The 24,688-nt window shown below is 45.5% G+C and overlaps 1 protein-coding gene across 5 annotated transcripts in view; it reads left to right on the forward strand.

Moving 5' to 3' along the window:
* The first annotated feature begins 357 nt into the window (after window positions 1-357).
* ZBTB16 (zinc finger and BTB domain containing 16) overlaps window positions 358-24,688 on the forward strand; it is a 254,394-nt gene continuing 230,063 nt past the window's right edge. For 2 of the 5 annotated variants that reach the window (XM_043998959.1, XM_043998963.1), the window contains exons 1-2: window positions 358-645; window positions 4,227-5,592. In XM_043998959.1, the coding sequence (XP_043854894.1) occupies window positions 4,322-5,592 (1,271 nt within the window). In that variant the 5' untranslated portion in view covers window positions 358-645; window positions 4,227-4,321. Of the gene's footprint in view, window positions 646-744; window positions 927-1,054; window positions 1,208-3,626; window positions 3,703-4,226; window positions 5,593-24,688 lie in introns of those variants that run through there. The other 3 variants (XM_043998960.1, XM_043998961.1, XM_043998962.1) reach the window with 3 other exon arrangements.

The raw sequence follows: 24,688 nt of genomic DNA on the forward strand, positions 1-24,688 counted from the left end.
TGGGGCTGTCGGGGAGTGGGGCGCAATAAAATAAAAAGCAAACCCCGAAAGGGGGTGTCCAAAGCAAGACGGAGTTGCTCTGGCTTCCTTCTTCTCTGCCCCCTTCCAAGGACCCCCACGTTCCCCAATCCGTCCTTCAGGTCCCCTCTTCCCTTGGCAGCCGAGCGGCTCGCGCTGCCGCCCGAGCAGCAGCTAGATGTCAGGCGAAGCCCGGAGCCGGGAGAGCAGCAGGGAGGGGAGGGGACGGCGGAGGAGCGCCCGGCTCGGCCAGCACAGGGGGTGGGAGGGCTGAGCCGGGGGAGGGGAGGGGGGGCGAAGGAGGGAGGAAGGGGGGCAGCTGTGGGCAGGGAGCCGCGCTCGGCCGCCAGCACTAAAGATGGAGAGGCGCCGGGGCCTCGCAGGGGAGGGGGCTCGGCGTTGACGTGGGACGCGGCGGAGGCGCCGCAGCCGGTGGTGATTTGCTAACCTCGCAGCAGAGAGGAGTTAAGGGCGATGAGAGCGGGTACTGCGAACTGCCGGGCTATGCCGCCGCCGCCGCCGTAATACCGAGAGCAACAGTTCCACCACAACACCCCTCCCAGACACAGACACACACACACCCCCACAGGCACGCACACCCACCCCAGAGCGCACGGCTCGGCAGCGGTGAGTGGGGGGCCGGCGCCGCGCGCCCGGGCGCACGGGGGGCTGGAGAGGTCCGGGGGGGGGCGCGCTCGCTGCGGCCACTCTGGCCCATTGGCTTCGCCTCATTTTCTTTGCCTTTCTCCCCTACTGAAGCTGCTGGTGCTGCTGTTGTTGCAGCCGCTGCCGCTGCCGCCGCCGCCGCCGCTGCCGCCGAGGGGGAATAAGGGGAGAGCCCCGGCTGTCAGCTCGGGCGCAGCTGCCTTCCCCCTGCCGACCCCTCCCTTGCAGGACAGGGTCTGGGTGTAAGATACGGGGCTGGGCGGTCGGCTGGGCTAAGGGGAGGCTAGCGATGGGGGAGGCTTTGTATGGTCAGGGGAAGGCGGCGAGCCGGGAGCCGGTCGGGGCTCATATGTATGCCGACGGGTGCGCGGGAGCGAAATGGAATTGTGATTATTTATTCGTGTGTTTATTTACTGGCCGGCTGGGCAGCTCGGATCTGGGGGCCGGGACTGGGTGTGTTGGGAGGGGAGTGAGGATTAGGACGCGTTTCGGCTCGGTTTCTTACGGGGAAGAAAACGAAAACGTGAGCATTTATTTTTCTTGCCGCGACTTGATTTTTTGGGGCGTGGGGGGCGTGGAGTGACCAGGGCTCTGTGTGCATGGTGTTTTTTTCTCCCGGGAGCCCGTTTCTTTTCTCCTCTCCTCCCGGCGGGACTGGCCGCGGAACCGGAGCACTCCGTGCGCTCTCAGCCGGCGGCAGGGCGGGTTGTGCCGGCGGCGCTGCACCTGATGCATTTAGGATGCCTTGTCTCACACTCACGCACAGGCACGCTCACTCACACAAGACACTCTCACACTCGCACGCTGACTGGCAGGCAGGCAGGCAAGCACCCGTCTTTTCTCTCACGCTTAGACACTCGGATTCACACACAAACGCAGGCACTTAATGATCACACTCACATAAAGACACGCATTCTCACACTTAGCCGACACGCTGGCTCTCCGGATCTGTATGTTTGTTGCACACACTCATTTGGCTAGATAGCGGGTTTCTAGTCGCCTCTAATCATCCCTTACCCTACTCCCACCCACCCATTTCACTGCAGGGGGGCGGGGAGATGATGGCTGCAGACCCCTTGTTGGCTTTTCTTGGGGAGGGGGGCTTTTGTGTTTTTCTTTTCATCTCCCATGCTTCTCCCTCCCCTTTCCCTCAGATGGCTAGAGCTTGTGTCCAGTGGGCTGGGACTCAATTTCCTTCCTTTGGGTCTTTGGTTTTTTCCTTTCCCTCAACCCTGCATTCTCTTGTCTTATGGTTTCCAGCTCCCCGAGAAAAGTTGATTCCCCAAGTTTCCTAAAGTCACTTCTAAGTCCTCCATGGGGTTCTCTCTTGGGTTGGATTTTGGGGGGTCGTATGAGATTGATTCTGCTGCTCTTTCCCTCAGCTTTCTCCAGTCCCTAATGTTCAGTTCAGAAGCCAGTTTGGGGCACAGAAATGTAGGTGGGAAAACAGGCATCTCGGTGCACTCTTTGTTTTCTCTCTTTTAGAGAATGGGTTTGTTGGGAGTGAGATTGGGAAACTGAGCCACCAAGTGACCCCCTCCCCGATGGAATCCCTAAATCATTGCCAAACCCTATCTCCTTTTTCAAGGGGTGCTTTCCCCCATAATTTAAGCTTCCTCCACCCCTTCCACCTGGCTAAGGGCCACGGAGCTACCTTAAAAAGGAATAGCTGACTTATTAACCCCTTCAGTCTTACTGGACAGATTTACCACTCCCCACCTCCCAACCTCCTCCTTGGGTTCAATTTCCTTGGGGCCTTAGGAGATTTTTCTGAGTATGTGTGTGAGGGGAGTGTCCTTCCTCCTTGCTTCTCTCCCCTGTTCAGTCAGTTATTGCCAACATCTGGGTGTGAGGGGGTAAGAGAGAGGGGGCTTTTCACTATTCCCACCACCACTTAAGTGAATTTGGGAAACCAAGGTGCTCAGCTAATGACCCGGAGTGGTCCTTATCTCCGATCCCCACCTTTTTAGTTTTGCTTCAGTGGTAGATATATTTACAGTACCTCCATGGATTATTTCCGCATCATGACCTGTGCCCACATTTCTAAACCCTGTCCCATGGAACTAACTTTCTCCCAGGTCACAGGATACTGCATATGTACTTTAGAAACTCCCTCTCAGCCATGCAACTGATATCTCCTGCTGATCACATTCTGTTTATGTGACCTATCCATACACTTCCTTTCACACTTTCCTATCATAGATCTATGGTATTGTAGACTGTCTTCTGCCTAGGCAAAGCTTTTCTTTTCTTTCTTTTTTTAAAATTCCCGTTCCTTGTATATAGGAGTGGCATAATAAATGTTTTGTATTGAATTGGGTGGAATTCAAGTCACCTAACCTCTTCGAGGCCCAGTTTCCTTATCTGAAAAATGGGGATAACTGTACTTGTCTTGCTTACCAATGTTGTACATAAAGCGATTTATAAAGAGGTATATAAATGTGAGTACTTATTATTCTGTAGGCCTCTGTCTACTACGTGTATTGCACATGCATACAGCTGCAGAGTGTTCCTAGTATCTTATACTAAATAAACCATACTTCCCTGCTCTGGCTTCCTCAAATGTTCCTGCCAGAGACTGAATAATAATAATAATAATAATAATAATAGCTAACATTTATATGGCATTCACTCTGTGCCAGGCACGGTGTTAAGCACTTTGCAATTATTATCTCATTTGAGCCTCAGAACAACCCTGGGGGGTAGGTACTATTATTCGCTCTGCATCTAGCTGAATCGGAGGTGGTGAAGGGTTAGCCCAGGGAGGGAGGAGGGCAGGAATTAAAAAAAAAAAGGATGTCCAGTGGGGGCAGAGTTGGACACAAGCTGGCTGATCATGCTAGGGATGTAAGAAGGAGAGCAACAACCATTCATAGGTTGGCCCCTTTCAGGGTCCTCTCCTGGACTTCGCCCCCCCAGGGCTGCCACACTGAAGAATGGGAGGACGAGACTTTGGCCTGGCCTGGAGCTTGGAGGGCTGCCCCTACAGGAGCCGGAGAGGAGAATCTTAGCTGCTATGTGGTTATCTGTGTTGAATAAAAGGAGGGATTAAATGCTAGTTATTTTTCAAGATTTGTGTATGAGTGATATTTCTGGATATGACTGTGGAAGATAACGCTACTCCCCTAAACCAAAACATTTTAAAGACACCCCCCCCCCCAAGCCACAATTTAAATTGATTTTGACTCTTGTTGGTGCAGTATCTAACAGAGTAAACCTGCTTAGGGATGGAAAAGGAGTGGAGGCAAAAGAACCTTCTCTTCCTTTCCACCAACTTTGGGCTTTTTAAAGCAGGTTTCCAGAAAGAAAAATAAATAAAAAGGAAAAAAACCCCTAAAAATATGCAAATCCCAAACCATTATGTTTCCAGTCTCCAATCAATCAATTAGAATTTATTAAGCACCTACTGTGTGCTCAGATTTTTTTTTGCTCAGGAAACTTTCTTTTAGAATTTCTTCCTTTTTAGGGACTGTAGGTTAATTTCTGGCTTCCCTCTCCTTCTCCTTTCCCTCTTCCTTTATTGCTTTTTCTTCTTCCCTCAGGCCTTTTTATCCAGCTGATCCTGCAAGGCCACCCTGCCCTACCAGACAGAGACCAGAAGGAAAGACAGCCTCATGCCTGAGCCCCGGACAGTGCCATGGATCTGACAAAGATGGGCATGATCCAGTTGCAGAACCCCAGCCACCCCACAGGGCTGCTGTGCAAAGCCAACCAGATGCGGTTGGCAGGGACCCTGTGCGATGTGGTCATCATGGTGGACAGTCAAGAGTTCCACGCTCACCGGACAGTCCTGGCCTGTACCAGCAAGATGTTTGAGATCCTTTTTCACCGAAACAGCCAGCACTATACCTTGGACTTTCTGTCGCCAAAGACCTTCCAGCAGATCCTGGAGTATGCTTACACAGCTACCCTCCAAGCCAAGGCTGAGGACCTGGATGACCTGCTCTATGCAGCAGAGATCCTGGAGATTGAGTACCTGGAAGAACAGTGTCTGAAGATCCTGGAGACCATCCAGGCCTCTGATGACAATGACACAGAGACCACCATGGCAGATGGTGGCGCCGAGGAGGAAGAGGACCGAAAGTCGAGGTACCTCAAGAATATCTTTATCGCGAAGCATTCCATCGAGGACAGTGGGTACGCTGGCGTGGCCGGGCAGCACCTCCCAGGAGCTGTGGCAGAGCAGAACCCTTCCGTGTCCACTTCTTTTGGCCTTGCAGCCATGAGTCCCACCAAGGCTGCTGTGGATAGCTTGATGAGCATCGGGCAGTCTCTTCTCCAGGGAGCCCTGCAGCCACCTGGGGTGCCTGATGAGTCCAGCCTAGCCAGTGTTGGGCGGCACCCTGGGGTGGCAGAGGTAAAGACCGAGATGATGCAGGTGGATGAAGTGCCCGGTCAGGAAAGCCCAGGAACGGCTGAGTCCAGCACCTCAGGTGGCGGTGGGGACAAGGCTGAGGAGAGGAGCAAGGATGGGCCTGGGACACCCACCAGGAGCAGTGTTATCACCAGCGCTCGGGAGCTGCACTATGGACGGGAGGAGAGCACAGAGCAGCCGGTGGTCCCTGCTGAAGCCAGCCAGGGTCCCCCTGGGCGGCCGGAGCACTCTGTTGCCTCCGCTGAGAAGCACCTGGGCCTCTATTCGGTTCTTCCCAATCACAAGACGGACTCAGTGCTGAGCATGCCATCTTCCATGACCTCGACCCTGCACATGCAGCCAGCAGCTCTGGCTGTCTCCATGGACTTTAGCAGCTACGGCGGGCTGTTGCCACAGGGCTTCATCCAGAGGGAGCTCTTTAGCAAACTGGGTGAGCTGGCCGTGGGCATGAAGACTGAGAACCGGGCCACGGGGGAGCAGTGCAGCGTCTGTGGGGCTGACCTTCCTGACAATGATGCTGTGGAACAGCACAGGTAGGCTTCTGTACTTCTCTTCTCAGATCCCTCCTGGCCTCGTAAGGACCAGTTCATCTTCTTAGCCCAGTGTGGAGGGGACATCCACCAAGGGGAGATAATCATAGCCAGCATATATAGAATGCTGGACCTGGAGTCAGGAAGAATCATTTTCCTGAGTTCAAATCTAGCCGTGTGACCCTGGGCAAGTCAATTAATTCTGTTTGCCTCAGTTTCCTTATGTGTAAAATGAGCTGGAGAAGGAAATGGCAAACCACTCCAGTATCTGCCAAGAAAACCCCAAATGGGGTCACGAAGAGTCAGATACGACTGAAGAAAAACAACAAAAGCATATATAGAGGGCTTTAGAGTTTGCAAGTGCTTTATACTCATTAGCTAATTTGCTCACACAACAACCATGTGAGGTAGATGTGCCCCATTTTACAGATGAGGAAACTGAGGCTGAGAGACCAAGTGATGTGTTTGCCTAGGGTCACCCAGCTAGTAAGTATAGGAGGCAGATTTGAACTTGGGTCTTCCTGACTCCAAGATCAGCACTCTGTGCACCTAACTGCTTAGAGTTAGTAGAGGAGTAGCTCTGGGCATCTCTTTGAACAGATTTCTCCCTAGGTTCACTCTTCTTCTTTTGTGCTTGAGCCCCTGATTTTTCTCCCATGATTTCTGTGGTCTGTTTTCATTTCATTTGGATATTAATGGTCAGTGGGGATGGTGGTCCCTGTTTAGCTTTGGTGTGGTGGTGGTTGTGCATTTGTTTGAGTCGTATTTGCTTCTTCGTAACCCCATTTGGGGTTTTCTTCCCGAAGATTCTGGAGTGGTTTGCCATTTCCTTCTCCAACTTATTTGACATATGGGGAAACTGAGGCAAAAAGGGATAATGATTTGCTCAGGGTCACATAGCCAGTAAGTGGCTGAGGCCAGATTTGAACTCATGAAGATGAGTCCTGATTCCAAGTCCAGAACTAGGCACTGTGGTGCCTAGCTGCCTTTTAGATGAATTTTTTTTTTGAGCAGGGCAATGAGGGTTAAGTGATGTGCCCAGGGTCACACAGCTAGTAAGTGTCAAGTGTCTGAGACCGGATTTGAACTCAGGTCCTTCTGAATCCAGGGCCGATGCTTTATCCACTGCACCACCTAGCTGCCCCCTCCTAGCTGCCTTTTAGCTTTGGTATGTATGTATTATTTAGTTTCAGATTCTCTGGTGCTCAGCCATTTGCAGCTACAGAGGCAAGAACAATATAGGTTAGATCCGAAAACAAAATTTTTAGCCACGCCCTTTTTGGTGGTGCACCCCAGGTTCTGAACCCCTTCTTCAATTTCAGCTCAGATTGTGGACCTTTCTCACTGAACTTTTCTGGTGTAGGTGGGGAGGAACAGATGTTCTGATGGGTGGAATTGATAAACTGGGCCTGACAGTCCAGAGAACTGTGTTCTTCATTCATGTTGCATAATATGACGCCGGTTATTCTTCTCTCTCAGGGCTTTAGTTTCTTTCCATTTATATTGGGTAAAGCTCTTATCCGTGAAAGGAGATCATGTCTTCAAAGAGGTTTTGAACCTTTCATCAACAGGTGATGAATAAATACAGATGTGATGAATGGTGTGTTATTTTTTACCCTGCCTCAATGTATGTATGTATATATAATTTTATTCTTGGGACGCTAGAATAATTTTATAAGGTTAAGAAATCTAGTTTTCCTTTGTTTTAAATGTGTCAGGTGAATTTTCTCCGAACCCTTGCCCCATCCTTTTTCTTTTTCTGGGGTTTTGGTGGTGGTGTCCCTACCTCTTGTCGCCCACCCCTTCCACCCTCTCCATCCCAACATCTAACACAGACATGAAAAGTTGCTCATAAAACCAATGCTGCTCAGACAAATTTTTAGCATAGAATGTCATTGCGGCTTCCCGTGTCCGGTGTGGGGGTGGATTGGAATCATCTCCACCCTTCTCACCCCAGGTCTGTGTACCGCACCTGATCTAATCTCAGCCCAGCCGGAATCTGTTCTTATGTTGCCTAATGGGTAGGCCCTGAGACCTACCAAATAAGACATGGAAAATGCAACTGAGCTCAGGTTAAATGTAGAAACTCTTTCCGGTGGGTGCAAATGACAACCAACACCAAGGTGTGTCTTTTTGGCACATATATCACTCAGAAAAAGAGGAGATTTTTTTTCTCAAACGTTCCAAAAGATGCCCCCCCTCCCAACTTTACGAAACAACTTCAACATCTTTTTCTGAATATTTATACGCTATGGAAAATGAAGGCATGGTGGAAACGGTTTCTCAGCATTCTAGGTCTCAGTTTCCTTTTCTGTACCATGAACAGAGCTATTAAAGGCACACTGACTCTAGGGGGCTGCTCTCTCCAAACTGCAGTCCCTCTTGCGTACCATAGAATGCCATTGCTATTTGCTGCTCTGATGCTGCATTTGTGCATGCCCCAGGAAATGAGAGCAAAGAGTCAGTCACAGAATCTCAGTCTTGGAGGGCAACTCAGTGATCATCTAGTCCAGTTATTATCTCTCTGGAAATCTCTGAAACAACCAAAAGATAGGCATCTAGCCTTTGTTTGAGGACAAAGGAGAAGGGATAATGAGGGGTAACTTATTCCCTACCTAGTCAGCTCATCCCATCTTTGAGATAGCTACACTTGTTAGAAATTTTTTTTTCCTTATATTCAGCCAAAAATTAACCTATATGCAGTGTCTCCCCATTGGAAGCCATCCCTTTTTGCTTTTTCCCTCCTGGTTTATGGCAGATTCCCTTGACTTCTCCCTTATGTAGACTAAAGCTTGCTAGAGACTTAATTGTGTGCTCGTGTGGATTGCCCCATTGTATTTTACTACATGTTAAATGTATGTGCAATGTAGTGGAGAATCTTTTGGACCTCTGTTTGCTTGGTGATGCATGCTAAAGGTTTTCTCTTACCCAAAATAGTGAACGAATGGATCACTGCATGGGAGACACAGCCATAATTTGTGTTGACCTTGGTATCATGTCTAAAGTTAAAAAGTACCCTGCAGGTCATCTGGTCCAACCCCCTTTGTTTTACGGATGAGGAAACTGAGACTGGGGATATTAAGTTTCTTGTCCAAGGTCACACAGGTAGTAAGAAGGTGATCTGTGATTTAAACACAGGTGCAGTAAATCCAAGTTCTGCCCTCAGCTTGAGCTTTCCTTCCTCTTCCTCTCTAATGATAAGTGCTCACCATGGGAGATGTGGCATTCAATTCAGTAAATGTTTGCTGAGGTATTTAAGTGCACTGAGGACACAAAAATTGATAAAATGCATTTCCTGCTTTCATACAGCTTACAGTCTAAAGGGGTGGGTGGGGTGTCATGGAGAAGGTTTATTTGGATTCTGATGGTGAAAATGTCCTAAATTCAATGGAGAGAGGCCTAGGGTATAAGAAATTTGAGGAGGGAGAGATCCTTTTCAGTAGTGGGGGCTCAGGAAAGGTTTAATGGAGGAGGTGGCAGCTAAGGGAATATCTTCTGTTTGGGGCTGCTGGAAGGGTCTGAGGAAAGAGTTAATAGAAATGAAAGACCCAGGATTAGAAGGCAGGTGATGATAGTGGTCCACAGACATTCAATCACAGAGTTAGGAGAGATCAGAAAGCTCTTGTTGGCCAGTTTCTCGTATAGTGCAGAAATCCTCTGCATACCGTTTCCAACAGGCAGTCATCATGTACGCTGTGTTCAGGCTTTTCTACAAGGTTCACCACCTTCCAAGGCTTCCTCTTGTGAGACGGCTCTCCTTGGTTGGAAATACTTCCTATCATGGAGTCAAAATCTGATGACCCTCTTCTTCTCGCTGCATCTAGTTCTAGAGCCAAGGAGAACAAATTTAATCCCTCTTTGGACAGCCTTTCATGTGATGAAGAAGGCATGGGGCAGAGGTGAAGGCCTATTTGGACCCTTCCCCTACATTTGGTTCATAGTAGGGGCAGCTAGGTGGCACAGTGGATAAAGCACTGGTCCTAGATTCAGGAGGACCTGAGTTCAAATCCAGCCTCAGACACTTGACACTAAGCTGTGTGACCCAGGGCAAGTCACTTAACCCTCATTGCCCTGCCCCCAAAACAAAAAATAACATTTTGTTCATAGTAATATCATATGAAATATCACTTTGTAATATCACATAGTAATATATATATATATATATCACTTTGGCAATTGTATGGAGAATAGACTGCAGAGAGGAGAGACTAAAGGCAGGGAGACTAGGGAGGTGGATATAGCAGAATCCAGGAATGAGGTGTTAAGGGCTTGAACTTGGGTGGTGGCTATGTGAGTGGAGAGGATGAAGAGATGTGGACAAGATTTGGCAAGTGATTGACTCTGTGGGGTGAATGAGAGAGAGGGACACAAGGTTTCAGACTCGCATGACCTGCAGGATGATGGTACATGGAAAGGAATAGGGGAGTTAGGAGGAGGGGTGCATTTGTGGGGCAGGGGGAGACGATAGTGAGTTTTGGATGTGTTGATCCACTCGAGGTTTCTAAGCAGGGTTGTATGATGGGATCATAACAGCACCCAGGAGAGATAATTTTGGCAGCTGGGTGAAGTTTAGATCAGGGAGGAGACAAACTGGAGGCAGGAAGATTAGTCAGGAGGCTAATTCTAATAATCTAAGTCAAGGGTTCTTAACTTTTTGTTTGTCATGTGTCCCTTGGTCTGTCTGGGTGAAGCTTATGAACCCTTTCTCAGAATAAATTTTTTTTTTTTTTTAGTGAGGCAGTTGGGGTTAAGTGACTTGCCCAGGGCCACACAGCTAGTAAGTGTTAAGTGTCTGAGGCCTGATTTGAACTCAGGTACTCCTGACTCCAGGGCTGGTGCTCTATTCACTGCGCCATCTAGCTGCCCCAGAATAAATATTTTTAAATACCTAAAATGCATTGTATTACAAAGGAAACCATTTATATTGAAATAAAGATGTGATGTTTTTCCCCATCCAACTGTATAGACTGACCCTGAAACCATGGATGCGTTGGGGGCTTGTGGACCCCAGGTTAAAAATCTCTAGTCTAGATGAGAAGAGATTGACTATGAATTGGTAGGCCACCACCTCCCTCCCATGCAGCCCCAGCTTCTCATGACACTAATGAGAGTTTGGAGAAATGGTGTCTAAAATAACAAAGAAGAGAAAGGGGACTTTGGGCCATGTGGCCCAAGCTATGCAGAAACAGTGACTGAATGCATAGGTGGAACTTCAGTGTGAGATTCTTACCTTCTGGCTCATCCCTCAAGCTCCAGGATTAACAGGCTCTTTGCCCTAGGAAACCTAAATGATTAAAGAAATGCCCCTCTCACCCCTTCCCCCCCCCCCCAAGCAACAACAGTTGTCAGAGACTCAGAAACTGGAGAATTTGATGTCATGAGGTTGCAGAGTTGACTGTGTTTGATCAATATAACTGGTTGTAATAACAGGCTACAGGTCCTTGAGAAAGCCAATACAGTGTTGGTATGGGAAAGTCACCTGACAATTAAGCTTTGCCTTGGTGGCTGTTGGAGTGGAATTAGTGAAGAGGAGGGGGAGATTAGTCTGTTTGTACTGGCAACTTGTTCTGGAGTGGTGTAGTGTGTGAGAATGGCATGAGGGTGCAACAGGTAGTTTGTATGAAACTTTACGAACTTCTGGAGATTGGCTTCTCTTCCTAAGTATTCAGTATGGAGAACACCTTTAGGGGAGAATGTCAGCTAAGGCCAACTTGAGACTTGGTTAGGGACTGCTGTGTGCCCTGAGGCATGACTTCAGTCATTTTTCCCAGACTAAGTCATATAATCCCACAACTCCCACCCCCATCCGCATCTCCTGCAACCTCTTTTCTCAGGAGACATTTTTACTTGACCCCGGGTATATAGACATATGAAATAGGTATACATAACCTTTTACTGTTGCCAAATTTTTCGCAACCTCCCACATTCTGTTACATGACCCCATATGGGGTTGTGACCCACAGTTTAAGAATCTAGCGCCTAACAGACTTATCTCCCCTTCCCCTTCACAAATTCCGCCCCCCCCCCACTGCACCACATCCTTTGGGCTTCAGTTTCTAACTCTGTAAATTAGAGGTTGAAAAAGATGACCATTTCTAAGGCCCCTTCTAGATCTAACTCAATATGGTCCTCACCTTTCTGAACCTCCCTTATAAGACTGAAGGATACTTGTACTACCTTTCTCACAAGGTCATTCTGGGGAAGGAACTTTGGCTCTTTTCTACCAGAAAAGAGACCAGCACTACCCCCAGGTTTTTTTTTTTTTTTGACTCATAGATCACTGAGATATTATGGGGTGATCCCAAGCTCATTCCCTGTCTTGTTCCTTCTGTAGCCAGCAGGTTCATCAGTTGCTGTGTCCCTGGCTTTGCTTAAAAAAGATTTGGGGTTGGGCAGCTGCATGCCTATAAATCTTGCTCCTGAAGGCTGAAGATTGGTGGGTTGCTTCAGTTCAGGAGTTCTGAGCTAAAGCTGATTAGATGTTCTTACTAAATCCAGCATTAGTACGGTGAGCCCTTGGGACTGGAGGACTACCAGATCACCTATCAGCATTGGAATTAGGCCCATGAGTTGCTGCTAGCCCAGGTGAGATAGGAAGACCCCAGTGTTCAAAAGAAAAGTATCCAGGTGGGGAAATAGAAGTACCAGAGATTGTTCCGTAGGATTGGTCTTCTTGTCTCTACCAACAATCATGTTAAAGGTTAGGTACGGAGACCTCAATTTCTCTCATATATGGCTCAGTCACCCACACATTAATGTTTCCCTTGTCTCTTTTTAGAATCAAGTCTCAGCTCATTAGCCACTTCCTATGAAAAGCCTCTCACAATCCCAAATAGTTGTCAGTTTTCTTTCATTTCCCAAATTATCATGGATATATATTTGTTTATATGTTGTATTGTCCCCATAGGATATAATGGCCTTGAGAAAAAGGACTGTTTTTCATTTTTTCTTTGTATTTTCTAGTACTTAACCTAGTACCTTGAAGATAGTTGGATTAGATAGGAATATTATTTGTCCCTTCCTCCCCTCTTTTTTGGGTGATTTAGTTTTGGTCCTTTTAATTAGTGATCAGGCAGCTTATCCAGGGGGTTTTCAATCATTTTTCAGTCATGTCCGACTCTCTGTATCCCCATTTGGGGTTTTCTTGGCAGAGATTCTAGAATAGTTTAATATTTCTTTCTCCATCTCATTCTACAGATGAGGAAACTGAGGCAGAGAGGATTAAGTGACTCATCCAGGGTCACACAGTAAGTGTCTGAGGCCAGATTTGAACTCAAAAACAGGAGTTTTCTTGACTCCAGACCCAGCGCTTGAATCACTTTGCCACCTAGCTGCCCATCCAGGGAGTTAGACTGGCTGATATTTACCTGCTGCCATTCCATTTGCCAGACATCATTTTTACTCATCTTTGACCATTTCCGGAAACTCTCACAGATAGATGACTTATTTTTGCTTGCTTTATGAAAGTTGCTTTTTGGCTCAGCGAGAAGCCCCATTTTAATTTGCTGAAGCTATTGGATGTAACTGCTAATTGCTGAAGAAGAAGAAGGGGGAAAAAAAAAGCTATCGTTCAGCAACACTTTTTCTCCTGCTTGTTCTAGGAAAACTATTTATGAATCTTTAAAATAGTGATTATCCCAAACTGTTAAATCAAATTCCATTCACAGCTCCTTGACTGCTTGTGAAGATTAGAGGAAAACATTTCCAATCACTTTCATTTTTGTGTGTATGTGTGGGGTTGTTTTATTAACGACCTTTAAAACAAGACCAATGAAAATTAAAGGTGCAAGTCTTGAATGCCTTGTAAATGAGTCCAGCTGTCCTTCACCATATATGCTTTTTTTTCATAAATTGAATTGTTTTTAATACATTGTATACCGTTTAAAATGTGCTAAGGTGGCTTCATAAATATATTCCATAGCAAATACTTAAGGTGATGAATCTTTTTAAAAATGCAAATAATTTCCATTTAATTGATCTCTTATAAATTTGAATTTTTACATATTGGAATATCATAAACCAAGATAAATCTATACAGCGGCTAGATGGAGAATTCATTCCTGTGGTAAGAGCCTCCATTTTCTGAGATGACACAAAAGTAAATTGGCATGGCAAAGGGGGAGGTAGAAGACCTTGGTTTACATTCTGGCTCTTTCTTATTCCCTCTGTGCCCTTGGACAAGTCACAGTTAATCTCTCTGGGTCCCAGTTTCCTCATCTGTAAAAGGAGAAGGTTAGAGTAGATGGCCCGGAAGGTCCATGCTGACTCTAACCCTGTGATCCCAAGAAAAGTTGGAGAGGATGTGCATGAATTGTTCATTCCCTGTCCAGAGGTTGTTCTCCCAAATCAGAGAGGAGGTTCATGGCATTTTAAAGCAGCTGCCCCCTGGGCGGCAAATTTAAGGCCAGTGCATATGGAGTGAATGTACACCTCCATCTTTCCTGAGAAGCGGATCTCTTGTTAAGTGTCATCCAGTGTACTCATTGTCCCATTGAGCTGGGAGCATTGTTCCAGTTTAAAATTAGCCAGACACCTATCTCTCCAATGACACCACTCCTTTATCTCCTTCCAGATGGACTGACTGTCAGCTGACTGTTGGACAGTCATATGACTGCCCAAATGGCTGTTGCTCTGTGAATGTGGCTGCACCTGCATGATAGATGGGTAAACAGGCACATAGGAGTGTCACATACAGTGGCTATGTTTGGGAGAATTCTAGAGGAGTGCTAACCATTCCTTCTCATCCTCATTCCCCTGACCCCTAAGTCCAAGAAAGCTCCACTCTCAACTCTCAGTTTTTACATCCCAGACTGAATCACAGAGGAAGACGGAATTAGCATGAATGATTATTAGGTCCTGGATGAAGAGGGATCACTGCTGGCTGATTCTCTCCTTGTCATGACCCTAGGGATTGAGTAGTCAGCTCGGTGATCTAGAGGCAAATCAGTTTTCGTGTCATGAAAAGCCGGAAAATAATCCTTAGCCATTGTGGGGAAAGGTTAGTGACAAGATTTTAGAGGGCAGGGGAAAAACCTGGTAAAGCAAGTCCTGTGGGTGTAGCTGGGTGGTCCCATGAGAGAAGGGTCAACTCAATGGGAGGCATGTCTGAGGATATAGCTCCACAGTGTTTTAGCTCTGTGTGTGAGTGTGTGTGTGTGTGTGTGTGTGTAAGAGAGAGAAAGAGACAGAAAGATGGAGAAAAAGGAGAGAGGGAAAGGGGGAGAGAGGAAGAGAGAGAAAGACAGATGGAAAGAGTGCAGATGAGAGGGAAAGGGGAGAGAGAGACAGTTGGAGAGAGTGCTGAGGAAAGAGGGAAGGAGGGGGAGAGAGAAGGAAAGGGGAAGAAAGAAAAACATGGAGAGAGAACAGAGGAGAGGGAGGGAGGTGAGTGGGAGAGGAGAGGAGAGAAGAGAGAGAGAGAGAGAGAGAGAGAGAGAGAGAGAGAGAGAGAGAGAGAGCGAGAGCAAGAGAGAGAGCGAGCGCATGTTGTTTTAAACATTAAAATTTTTATCTGGTAAATTTCAAGACAACATACCCAGAAACTCTCCTCAGCTTCTTTCTCCTTAAAACCCTTGAGCTCCTGTTGTACAAGCTTAGCCTGAAAAACTGATGATTGGGTTTTGCTCAGGTGTCCTTTCTTAGGGGAAAGCAGGGAGGAGAGGTAAGTGGGTACCTCTTTTTTTGTTTTTTGTTTTGTTTTGTTTTTTAAACCACAGAAACTTGTGTTTGGACTGGGGCTGGAACTTGGCAGTTCTGGGAAATGCTTAGCAAACGCAACAGATTCACAGTTAACTCCTGGGCCAAATCTCACTCATGGACCCCTTCTCAGAATAATATTTTTAAATATACAAATGAAAACATGTAGGATTACAAAGAAAAACCGAAGCTTAGTGAAAAATAAAGATGTAACTTTTTCCCCCTCCGAGTTCATGAAACCCCCTAAAAACTATCCACTAACCAACCCTTGGTGTAAGAATCCTTGTGAAGTCCTAGAAGACTTCAGTTTTCTCAGTCAGAACAGATTCCACTTTAAATTGCAACCAGAGGGATTCAAGTTAGACATGTGAAAGCACTTCCTGAGTCCCTGAAGGAGAGCCAAGGGGAGTTGTTGGAGTTTCCAGCAGTAGGTGCTTTTTCCAAGAAATCCTGGGCTGGATTGGACATAACCTTTTCAAACATTCCCCCGAACAGTACATATACCTAGATCTGTCATTCAGAACAGCAGCACCAGAACTTCCAAACAAAGTATGCTTTCCACTGATATCCCCAGTGTGGCTGTGGCTTTGAATGGAGGAATTGCCCAGAGCAGGTTGCTTGGGGGGAGGGGGGGGCAGGAAGCTTTCTTGCCACCTTCCCCTGTATTTGTCTCAGAATGGATGAACTGAATGGTGTGATAGGAATGCCATTTGATCCACTGGCACGGGTCTCCATGCCATAGTGAGAAACAGATGTATTGGACCATTATAGCTCTCTATGTGATCCATCAGGCCTTGAGTGTTCTAGTGAAACATTTATTAATGTTAATTTGGGGAGCCTCTTATAGTAGCTGGGGGGACATGTTTTAAATTATATATATGTATATACACACACACACATATATACATATACACATATATACACATATACATACATATATATATACACATATACACACACACACACACACACATACATAATTTAAAAAAAATTTTAAGTAATTTGGCAATTTAGGTGCTGGTGTAGCATCCCTTGTGGTTCAGCTCACTCTTCCCTCAGGCCCTCTCCTTCCAGAGAAATTCTCTCCCCCAGCCAAGCCCAGGCTTGTGATTACTTCCAGAGCTAGAAGGACAACTTAGCAGGCTCTTGTTTCTGGCTGATGGACCTTATTAGCCGCACCTGGCATCATAACCCACTAATGGAAACCAGCATTCTCCTTCTGCGTGGCCAGTGACAAGTAGCCCTGTCCGCCTGAGTTTGCCGTGCGAGGAAGTTCCTATTAGTTTTATAGTCAAGAGGACTTGTCCTGTTCAGGAAATGAATGTTGCCGCTAAAGGTCCTCGGCCCTGACCCTGTCGGTGTAACCTGTGCGGGCCGGGGGGAGACCCTGCTCAGGATGCTTGGCATTTCAGGTCCACTCTGTTTCTTGTCATATGGAAGGAGGGAATCACTGTGGTATGCTGCAGCCTTGAATTTTGATTTATTCAAAGTAAGCAGGACTTAACCATTTCCATACTTAGGCTACTGAACAAGATGAAGTAGTGGGGTTGTTCCCCCTATTTTAAAGTTGGCTTTTTCTAAGCAAAGTCTTTTTTTTCTTTCCTTCCTTCCTTCCTTCCTTCCTTCCTTCCTTCCTTCCTTCCTTCCTTCCTTCCTTCCTTCCTTCCTTCCTTCCTTCCTTCCTTCCTTCCTTCCTTCCTTCCTTCTTCTTTCTTTCCTTCTCTCTTTTCTTTCTCTCTTTCTTTCTTTCCTTCCTTCCTTCCTTTCCTTTTCTCTATTTCATTCTTTCCTTCCTTCCTTCTTTTCTTTTTCTCTCTTCTTTCTCTCTTTGTTTCTTCCTTCCTTCCTTCCTTCCTTCCTCCCTTCCTTCCTTCCTTCCTTCCTTCCTTCCTTCCTTCCTTCCTCTCTTTCCTTCCTCTCTTTCCTTCCTCTCTTTCCTTCCTCTCTTTCCTTCTCTTTCTTTCTCTTCTTTCCTTCCTTTCTTATTTGCTACTGCCTTCTCCCTTTGGGAGATGAGCTTTTTCTTGACCTGATTTTGCAGAGAACAGCAAGTAATGTTTGACCTCATTTTTTTTTTTTAGTCAACTTTTGCTTGTTTTATTTTTTTGGGGGGGAGGAGGGGGGGTGGTTGGGAAGGAGATGTTTTCTAAGTTCTCTGACGGTTGCAGTAAATGCTGCTGTTCTGTAGGCCCCTGGTGACAAAACCATGAACTGCAGCCCACTTTTGATGCACCCAGAACCCTGAGTCACCTGGAAACTGAGGAGGGTGATCGGAGATAACCTGTCCTGGAGGAATTTAACAGGAACTCCCATGTTTCTCAGGTGTGGGTGGGGGGCATTTGTCCATTGTGTTGAGACCCATTCATGGAAAAATAAACACAAAATATACTTGTGAAGGGGAAAATGACAGACAAGGAGGAGAAGGGGAGAAAGGAGAGGAGGGTCAGAAAGGAGAGGAGGGTCAGTAGTATAAATCTTCCTCAAGCTCTTTGGTTTGTGTGATTTCACAGAAAGTGAGTATGGCTGGTTTCCAAGTACTAAGGCACTTCACGAAGGTACTTATCAGCTCTTGTTAGCCATTGCTTTGTCTTATAGGAGAAAACCAGCAAGTAATTCTTACTTTAAAAGGGGTTCTTCCCACCTTAGAGGACACTAACAGTTTGAAGGTCCCCTGGAATTGGGCTAGTGAATGTCTGACCCAAAAGTTACATAATAGCCTCCAAGTGCTTTCCTAAATTAAGGTAAACTAATATCTCTGTGTAAGTTCATTTCTCTCCCACCCCACCCCCAACCCTAGAATTACAGGAAGGGAGAAAATGGTGCTGGAGTTTATTTTGGTGTTTCTAGAGGTAATGTTAAATTGACTAGTTTTAAGAACATTTTTCTCTTTATACTAAGCTCCCTTTAGAAAATCAGGGCTGGCCTTGTGGGTGATAAAGACTCATTTAGCTCCAGTAAGCACGGACCCTTTCCTTGATTTCTTAGCACAATGTTTTCCATTGCCACCTTCCCTCCCCCCCAGCCCCCCTCCCCAATTATCTACTATTGTGTGTGTGTGTGTGTGTGTGTGTGTCTTGACAGCTTCAAGAGGTTTTTATTTAATTTTTTTTTTAAGCTGAGTAACTGCTAAATATTCTCCAGCAGCCAGATCCAGGGGGTAAGGGGCAGAGAATAGGGCAAACCTTGGCATCTCCTGTTGCAAAAGTGAAAAATATTTCTGTTTGCAGTTAATTTTAGTGGCAAGCAGATCATGTTAACTGGATGTAATTGCTTCCAGATATGGCAGAGGATTTTGTGTGTTGGGATGAAGGGCCTGGTAAGTGCTTACTTCCTGTGTAAATTAGCCTATTCCATTCAGTCTTTCATTCTGGGCAGCCCTGGATTCTGTCATTCTGCTTACAATTTTCTCCCTCCTCACCCATGGCCTGGTGTTGGAGGCAGCTCAGTCCCACACGGGAGCTTTCCTTTGGCATTTAGGACCAGTTACCCCATGTTCTTCACATGCAGTCTGCCCCTAAGAAGATAAGAGTTCAAGAAAGTGCCACCCAGACTCCCAAGCCTATTTGAGGCCCTGGTGGGTGCTTCTTTACATCTTTATAGTCCAGGAGGGTGCTAAATTCCTGATCCTGGAATTGTGCCTGAGAGCCCAGAACTCTTAGTTTTTCCCTTCAGAGACTTCCCCTAATCCCACCCCACCCCACCCCACCCCCTTGGAGGAGAACAAGCCTAATCTCCCTCTTTCTCAAAACAAGCCCAGAACAGTGGACAAAGGACATTTAGAGACTTAAAGTGCTGGGAAAATGAGGTTGGCTATGTGTGGGGGTGGGGCAGGGTGGAGAAAAGAGGCTAGCTTCGGGGTGGGACATAGAGGGTAGATAGAGATTCACAGGTGAAATCAAACCTACCTGCCTGCCCCTCTCCCCACCAAAAAAGAAAAAAAGAAAACCCACAGAAACCTCTCCAAGATCTCACAGGTTTTCAGGTTTGGGTTTAGAAAAACGTGTTAAAATTCATGCTCTCCAAAATTCAGTTTCTGACTTGTGGCCAGCCCCACATTCTTACTCCTATTTGCATAAGAGGTTGCTGCTTATCTTCCTATATCAGCTCCTCTGATAACCCCTGCGGTCTGTTTAACAATCCAGGAGGAGTAGATGACTTGATAAAAGCTAGTTTCTCCAATATGTAAAGATAAACTGTTGGTGAGGGTGAGGAGCAGTGTGTTCGGGAGGAGGGGGCCAGGTGGGGAGACTGATGGACCCTCTTTCAGATTGGGTAGAGATGTGTGAAGCACCTGATGGGAGAAAACAGGTATCTTGTAAAAACAGCAGTTGTGTTTATCACACAGTTTATCAGCTTCCTCTTCTTCCAGCCTCAAGTAGACATGCAAAAGCTCCAAGGGCATTTCATCTGAGCCGGCAAGGTAGAAAAGAGCTGAGTGGTCTCTTCTTCACCATCCACCCTCTCCCCCCAGCCCTTCCCCCTCCCCCCCTTCCCCTTTCCGCCCCCAAGATGTCTACAAGTGGTTAATTTGTGGTTTACTGAGAATGTGGGTATCTGAAACTTTCAATAGATGGACCCTTTATTCTGTTGGGGTTTGGGCCAGCCTCTTGGAGCAGAGAGCTGGATTCTACAAAGAACTGGGTGAGAAGAGAAACCCCAACCCATCCCCTGGTCAGTAAACTGTCTTGAGAATCAAACAAAGGAGTTTGGGCTGGCTGTTAAAGTTAGAGACCCAGCTGATAGCTTTGTTTTAGTGTCCTTGTGGTGTTTGCAGATTAGTTAGGGTGCTATTTAGAGCTGAGGGCATCTACTGGGGATAGCCTTACTGGGGAGTAAAGAAAAACAGCACAAAGTCCGAGTTTCCAGAGATGCTAGAGATAACCAGAAAGAGCCAAGAAGTGGGGGTTGGGGGGGGGGGAGAGGAATGGTTCCATTGTCCCTTATTTGGTGTAGGGCAGTTTAGAGAGATACCTTACAGGAGGGGAAGGAAATGAAAAGTGACCTTTTCTCCTGAAACTACATATAAAAATATATCCTAAGAAACCATGACAAGTTCTAAAAAATAAAAATAAAAAATAAAATCAGTAACTTTTTGTTCTTGGGGTAGTAATAGAGTGCCTGGTCAGAGGGCACTGGAAACAATGTGATAACAACCAACGTCCTTACTAGCTATGTAACTCTCAGCAAGCCACATCTCCTTTCTAGCCCTCAGATTCTTTGTTTGTAAAATGAAGGAGCTGGCCTAGATGATCCATCTCTGAATTCCCAATCAGCTCTAAATCCAAGGGACCTATGAAATAGGTGAAATTAAAGCATGTGTAGTGTGATTTAGACTTGTGATAAACAGTAAAAAGCACAAAAATGAAATAGAAAGTAAGAATGAATATGAAGAATAAAGAGCAAACACACTAATGAAACTTATATATCTGAATTGGTGTTATCTTGGAAAACTGCCCTTTCTTTTACTTCTCTATACACTTTGTAAATTCTTCTTTTGAAACTTCCCTCTGAACCTTTGGCACATTCTTTTGGTTATCCTTGGTAGAGGGAAATCTTCATGTTCTAGAGAGAGGCTTTGATTCTTGGAAACAGCCAAAAGTCATAAGAAACTTCAATCTGGTGAATAAGGTAGGCGATCAAGCTGGGTGGTTATGACTTTGGTTCCATGTTCTCATGACTCACATGTAGTTGGTAAAACGGTTCTAGGGATCATCCCCAAAGAAGTTTGTAAGATCTTTCCAGTAGTCCAATGAAGGGAAAATAAGAGCATTATTAGACATAGAGATTGGTGATTGAGACCATCATCAGAAAAGAAGAAAGCAAAAGGAATTCTCATCTCTCTAGAACATGGCTTCTTAACTTTTTTTTCCGGTCTCAGAGCCCTGGGGAAATCTGGTAAAACTTATGGACACTTTCTCAGAATAATATTTTTAAGTGCTGAGTCTGGAGTCAAGAAGACTTTTCTTCCTGAGTTCAGTTTTGGCCTCAGACAACTGTGTGATTCTTGACAAGTCACTTAACCCTGTTTGTCTCAGTTTCCTCATCTGTAAAATGAACTGGAGAAGGAAATGGCAAACCTCTCAAGTATCTTTGCTCCTAAAGAGTCAGTCAGATACCACTGAAAACGACTGAACAACAACAAACATTTATCAAAAAAATTTTGTTTTTTGGCAGGGCAATGGGGGTTAAGTGACTTTCCCAGGGTCACACAGCTAGTAAGTGTCAAGTGTCAGAGGCCAGATTTGAACTCAAGTACTCCTGAATCCAGAGCCGGTGCTTTATCCACTGCACCACCTAGCTGCCCCCATCAAAATATTATTAAAAACAAGTTTGTCGATTCCAGGTTCAACAGGAACCCTGCTCTACGATCAGATTTAGAGTTGTTTAGAGGTCAGCTAGTCCAGCTCTGTATTTCTTTAAAAGATGAACATTTTTATTTATAGTTTTGGGTTTCAAAATTTTTATCCCTCCTTCCTCTCCCCTCTCCCTGAGGCGGTAAGCCATCAGATATAAGTTATACATGTATGATTATGGAAAACATTACTGTTTTAGTAATTTTGTATAAGAAAATTGAATAAAAGAAAAAAGATGAAAGTGAAAAATAGCATGCTTCAGTCTGTGTTCCATCCATATCAGTTCTTTCTTTGGAGGTGGATAGTATGTTTCATCAATAGTCCTTTGGCATTGTCTTGGATCATTGTATTGTTGAGAATAGTTAAGTCTTTCACAGTTCACAGTTTGGGGACGGTTCCAAATTGCTCCCCCGGAATGGTTGGATCTTTTCACAACTCTGCCAACAGTGAATTAGCAGCTCTGTCTTTACAGATGTTTAAACTGAGGGTCAGAGTAGTTGTGATTTAACCAAGGTCATACTAGTAGTAAATCGCAGAGCCAGGATTTAAACCAAGGTCTTCTGTCTCCAAGTCCAGTGGTCTTTCTCTTGTGCTACATTGCCTTTATTTTAATTTTATTTTTTTGCTGGGTAGTGAGGGTTAAGTGACTTGCCCAGGGTCACACAGCTAGTTAAGTGTCAAATGTCCGAGGCTGGATTTGAACTCAGGTCCTCCTGAATCCAGGGCCGGTGCTTTATCCACTGCACCACCTAGATGCCCCTATCTTTGGTCTTAAAGAAGAGAAATACAAAGTAAGAGAGATGACCAACAGGACTTATGTGAATTCCTTTTTGGGGCCGGGAATCGAAATTGGAAATCACCAAGGAAGAGGGCCTGTGGCAGCTCAAACCTATAGTCTTGCTTCCCTCTTTGCTGTGTTTCTACACTGAGTGGTTTGGCATCCTCTAAGTTTGGATTCCAGAATCTATGGGTCCCTGTGGGTGGCAAGCATTTAGTTAGGTTTTCTGATATGTGAAGGAGAGTCTGTCACTAGTACTGCATCCTAGATATGTGTGGGTTCAGTTTTCCAGATGTTTTGGGCCCAAACCCCAGCTAATCTTGCTCTTTCTTGAAGTACCTGGATAGCAGAGGATAGGGTAGATTTTTGTTTTTCATCAGATTGGTCAGCCATCATCCATCTACAAAGCTCACTTATTCACTAAATGATAACCTCTCAGGCTCAGCCAGAAAATACAGTAGGTGGAGGATGCTTAATGAGCACCTGTATTTGAAAGGGCCTGGCATTGCAGCCTTTCTCTGTGTGTGTGTGTGTGTGTGTGTGTTTCTCTCACTGTCTCTGCATTATTTATAGTAAACCATATTAGAACAGAGTGTTAAAGAGGAAGGATGAATCATCCCCATTGAAACCATTGATGACATAAAAGAAAGCAAAATGCTTACTATGTGTTTTATACAGTATTTAAGGACAGGTTGTGCTAATTTGAACGTTCCCAAATCTGTGAGCAGCGACTATTGGGGGGAAAAAATCAAATTTAAACATGAGGTGAAATGTGTTTTGACAATTCACTGTGGTTGTCTCCTTCTTGCCTTTGGTTTATTTTAACACAGAACCAAGTTCTTTCTTGATTGTCAAACAGTGGTGATCATTCCTACCGATAGGTATATCAGTGGATTTTTCAGTGTCTAGTTCTGTGTGTTTATGTCTATTGCATGTTATTTATATGTGGAGTATGTGTACATGTGTATTGGGGAATTGTGTTCAAAGATTTGAGGGAATGCCGCCTCCCCCAATTCATGCAAGCCATTATGTTGGTCAGTAAGTAAACATTTATTAAGTTCTGCTGTGTAACAAGCATTGTCTTAAACTCTGGGGATTACAAAGAAAGGTAAAAGACAGTTCTTGTCCTCAAGGAGCTCACTATGTAATGGAGGGAGACAGCTCATAAAAGGAAGCTGAAAAGGGGAGGGAGCAGGGAGGATACCCCTGCAGCCAGGTGGGAAATGATGAAATGTCCGCCCTGGGCCCCCTCCTTAAATAAAAGATCTGAGAAGAACTCTGATGTCCACCACTCTTTTTACCCTCTTCATCCAGTCAGAGAGAGGGAGGGAAGGACCCAAGGGACAGGGGGTACTGAAAGAGGTATGAATTTCAGAGTTGATTGGATCTTGCAGGAAGATGAGTTTCTAGAAACAGTGGGGAAGTCCAGATGAGTAGCCAGTTGGTAGATTAGGAGGTATCTGCTCTAGGCTCCGTCTTTAAATGTCCCTGCCTTTTTTTTTTTTTTAACCCATGTGCTGTCAGTATCCTGGACCACCACATTCTGGAAGGGTCTTGAGGATCCTGTGGGATCTTTTCCCTCCTTATCATCCAGGTGGTTGAATCAATTCTGCAGAATTTCTAAGTTTTAAGTTTTGGGAGGGGAAGGGGGAACTGTCTGGGGCATATCCAGTCAGCCCATTGGAATGTCAGGTGAAAGCAGGGCTGTTTGGAGTATGTGGAACCCCTTTATAACCATGATTCCCTTTGTTCTTTGCAACAATTATGAAAGGTAAGGAATGTAAGGATTATTACCTCCACTTTACAGATGAAGAAATCAAGGCTGGGAGAAGTGACATAATTTCCTCAAGGTCATGCACATAGTAAGTGGTAAATACAGGACTCAAATTCAGGTCTATCTGACTCTGAGGGCAATAGTCTTTTTTTTTTCTTTTTAAAAAAATTTTAATCTGTCTTTAACCCAAATGAGCTAGGGGCAGCTAGGTGGTGCAGTGGATAGAGTACCAGCCCTGGTTTCAGGAGGACCTGAGTTCAAATCCAGCCTCAGACACTTGGCATTTAGCAGCTGTGTGACCCTGGGCAAGTCACTTAACCCTTATTGCCCCACAAAAAAGAAAAAAGAAAAAAAAAAGAATCCAAATGAGTTCTTCTCATTATACATCATAGTCCTATGACTCCCTATATTTTCTCTAGAATCAATTCTTCCCTTGCCCTCAATCTGGACCCATGAGTTCCTCAATATAGGGAATTCCTGGTGTGGAATCTACCTCTA

Source organism: Dromiciops gliroides, chromosome 3 (assembly GCF_019393635.1).
Source record: "Dromiciops gliroides isolate mDroGli1 chromosome 3, mDroGli1.pri, whole genome shotgun sequence".
Classification (NCBI taxonomy): Eukaryota; Metazoa; Chordata; class Mammalia; order Microbiotheria; family Microbiotheriidae; genus Dromiciops; species Dromiciops gliroides.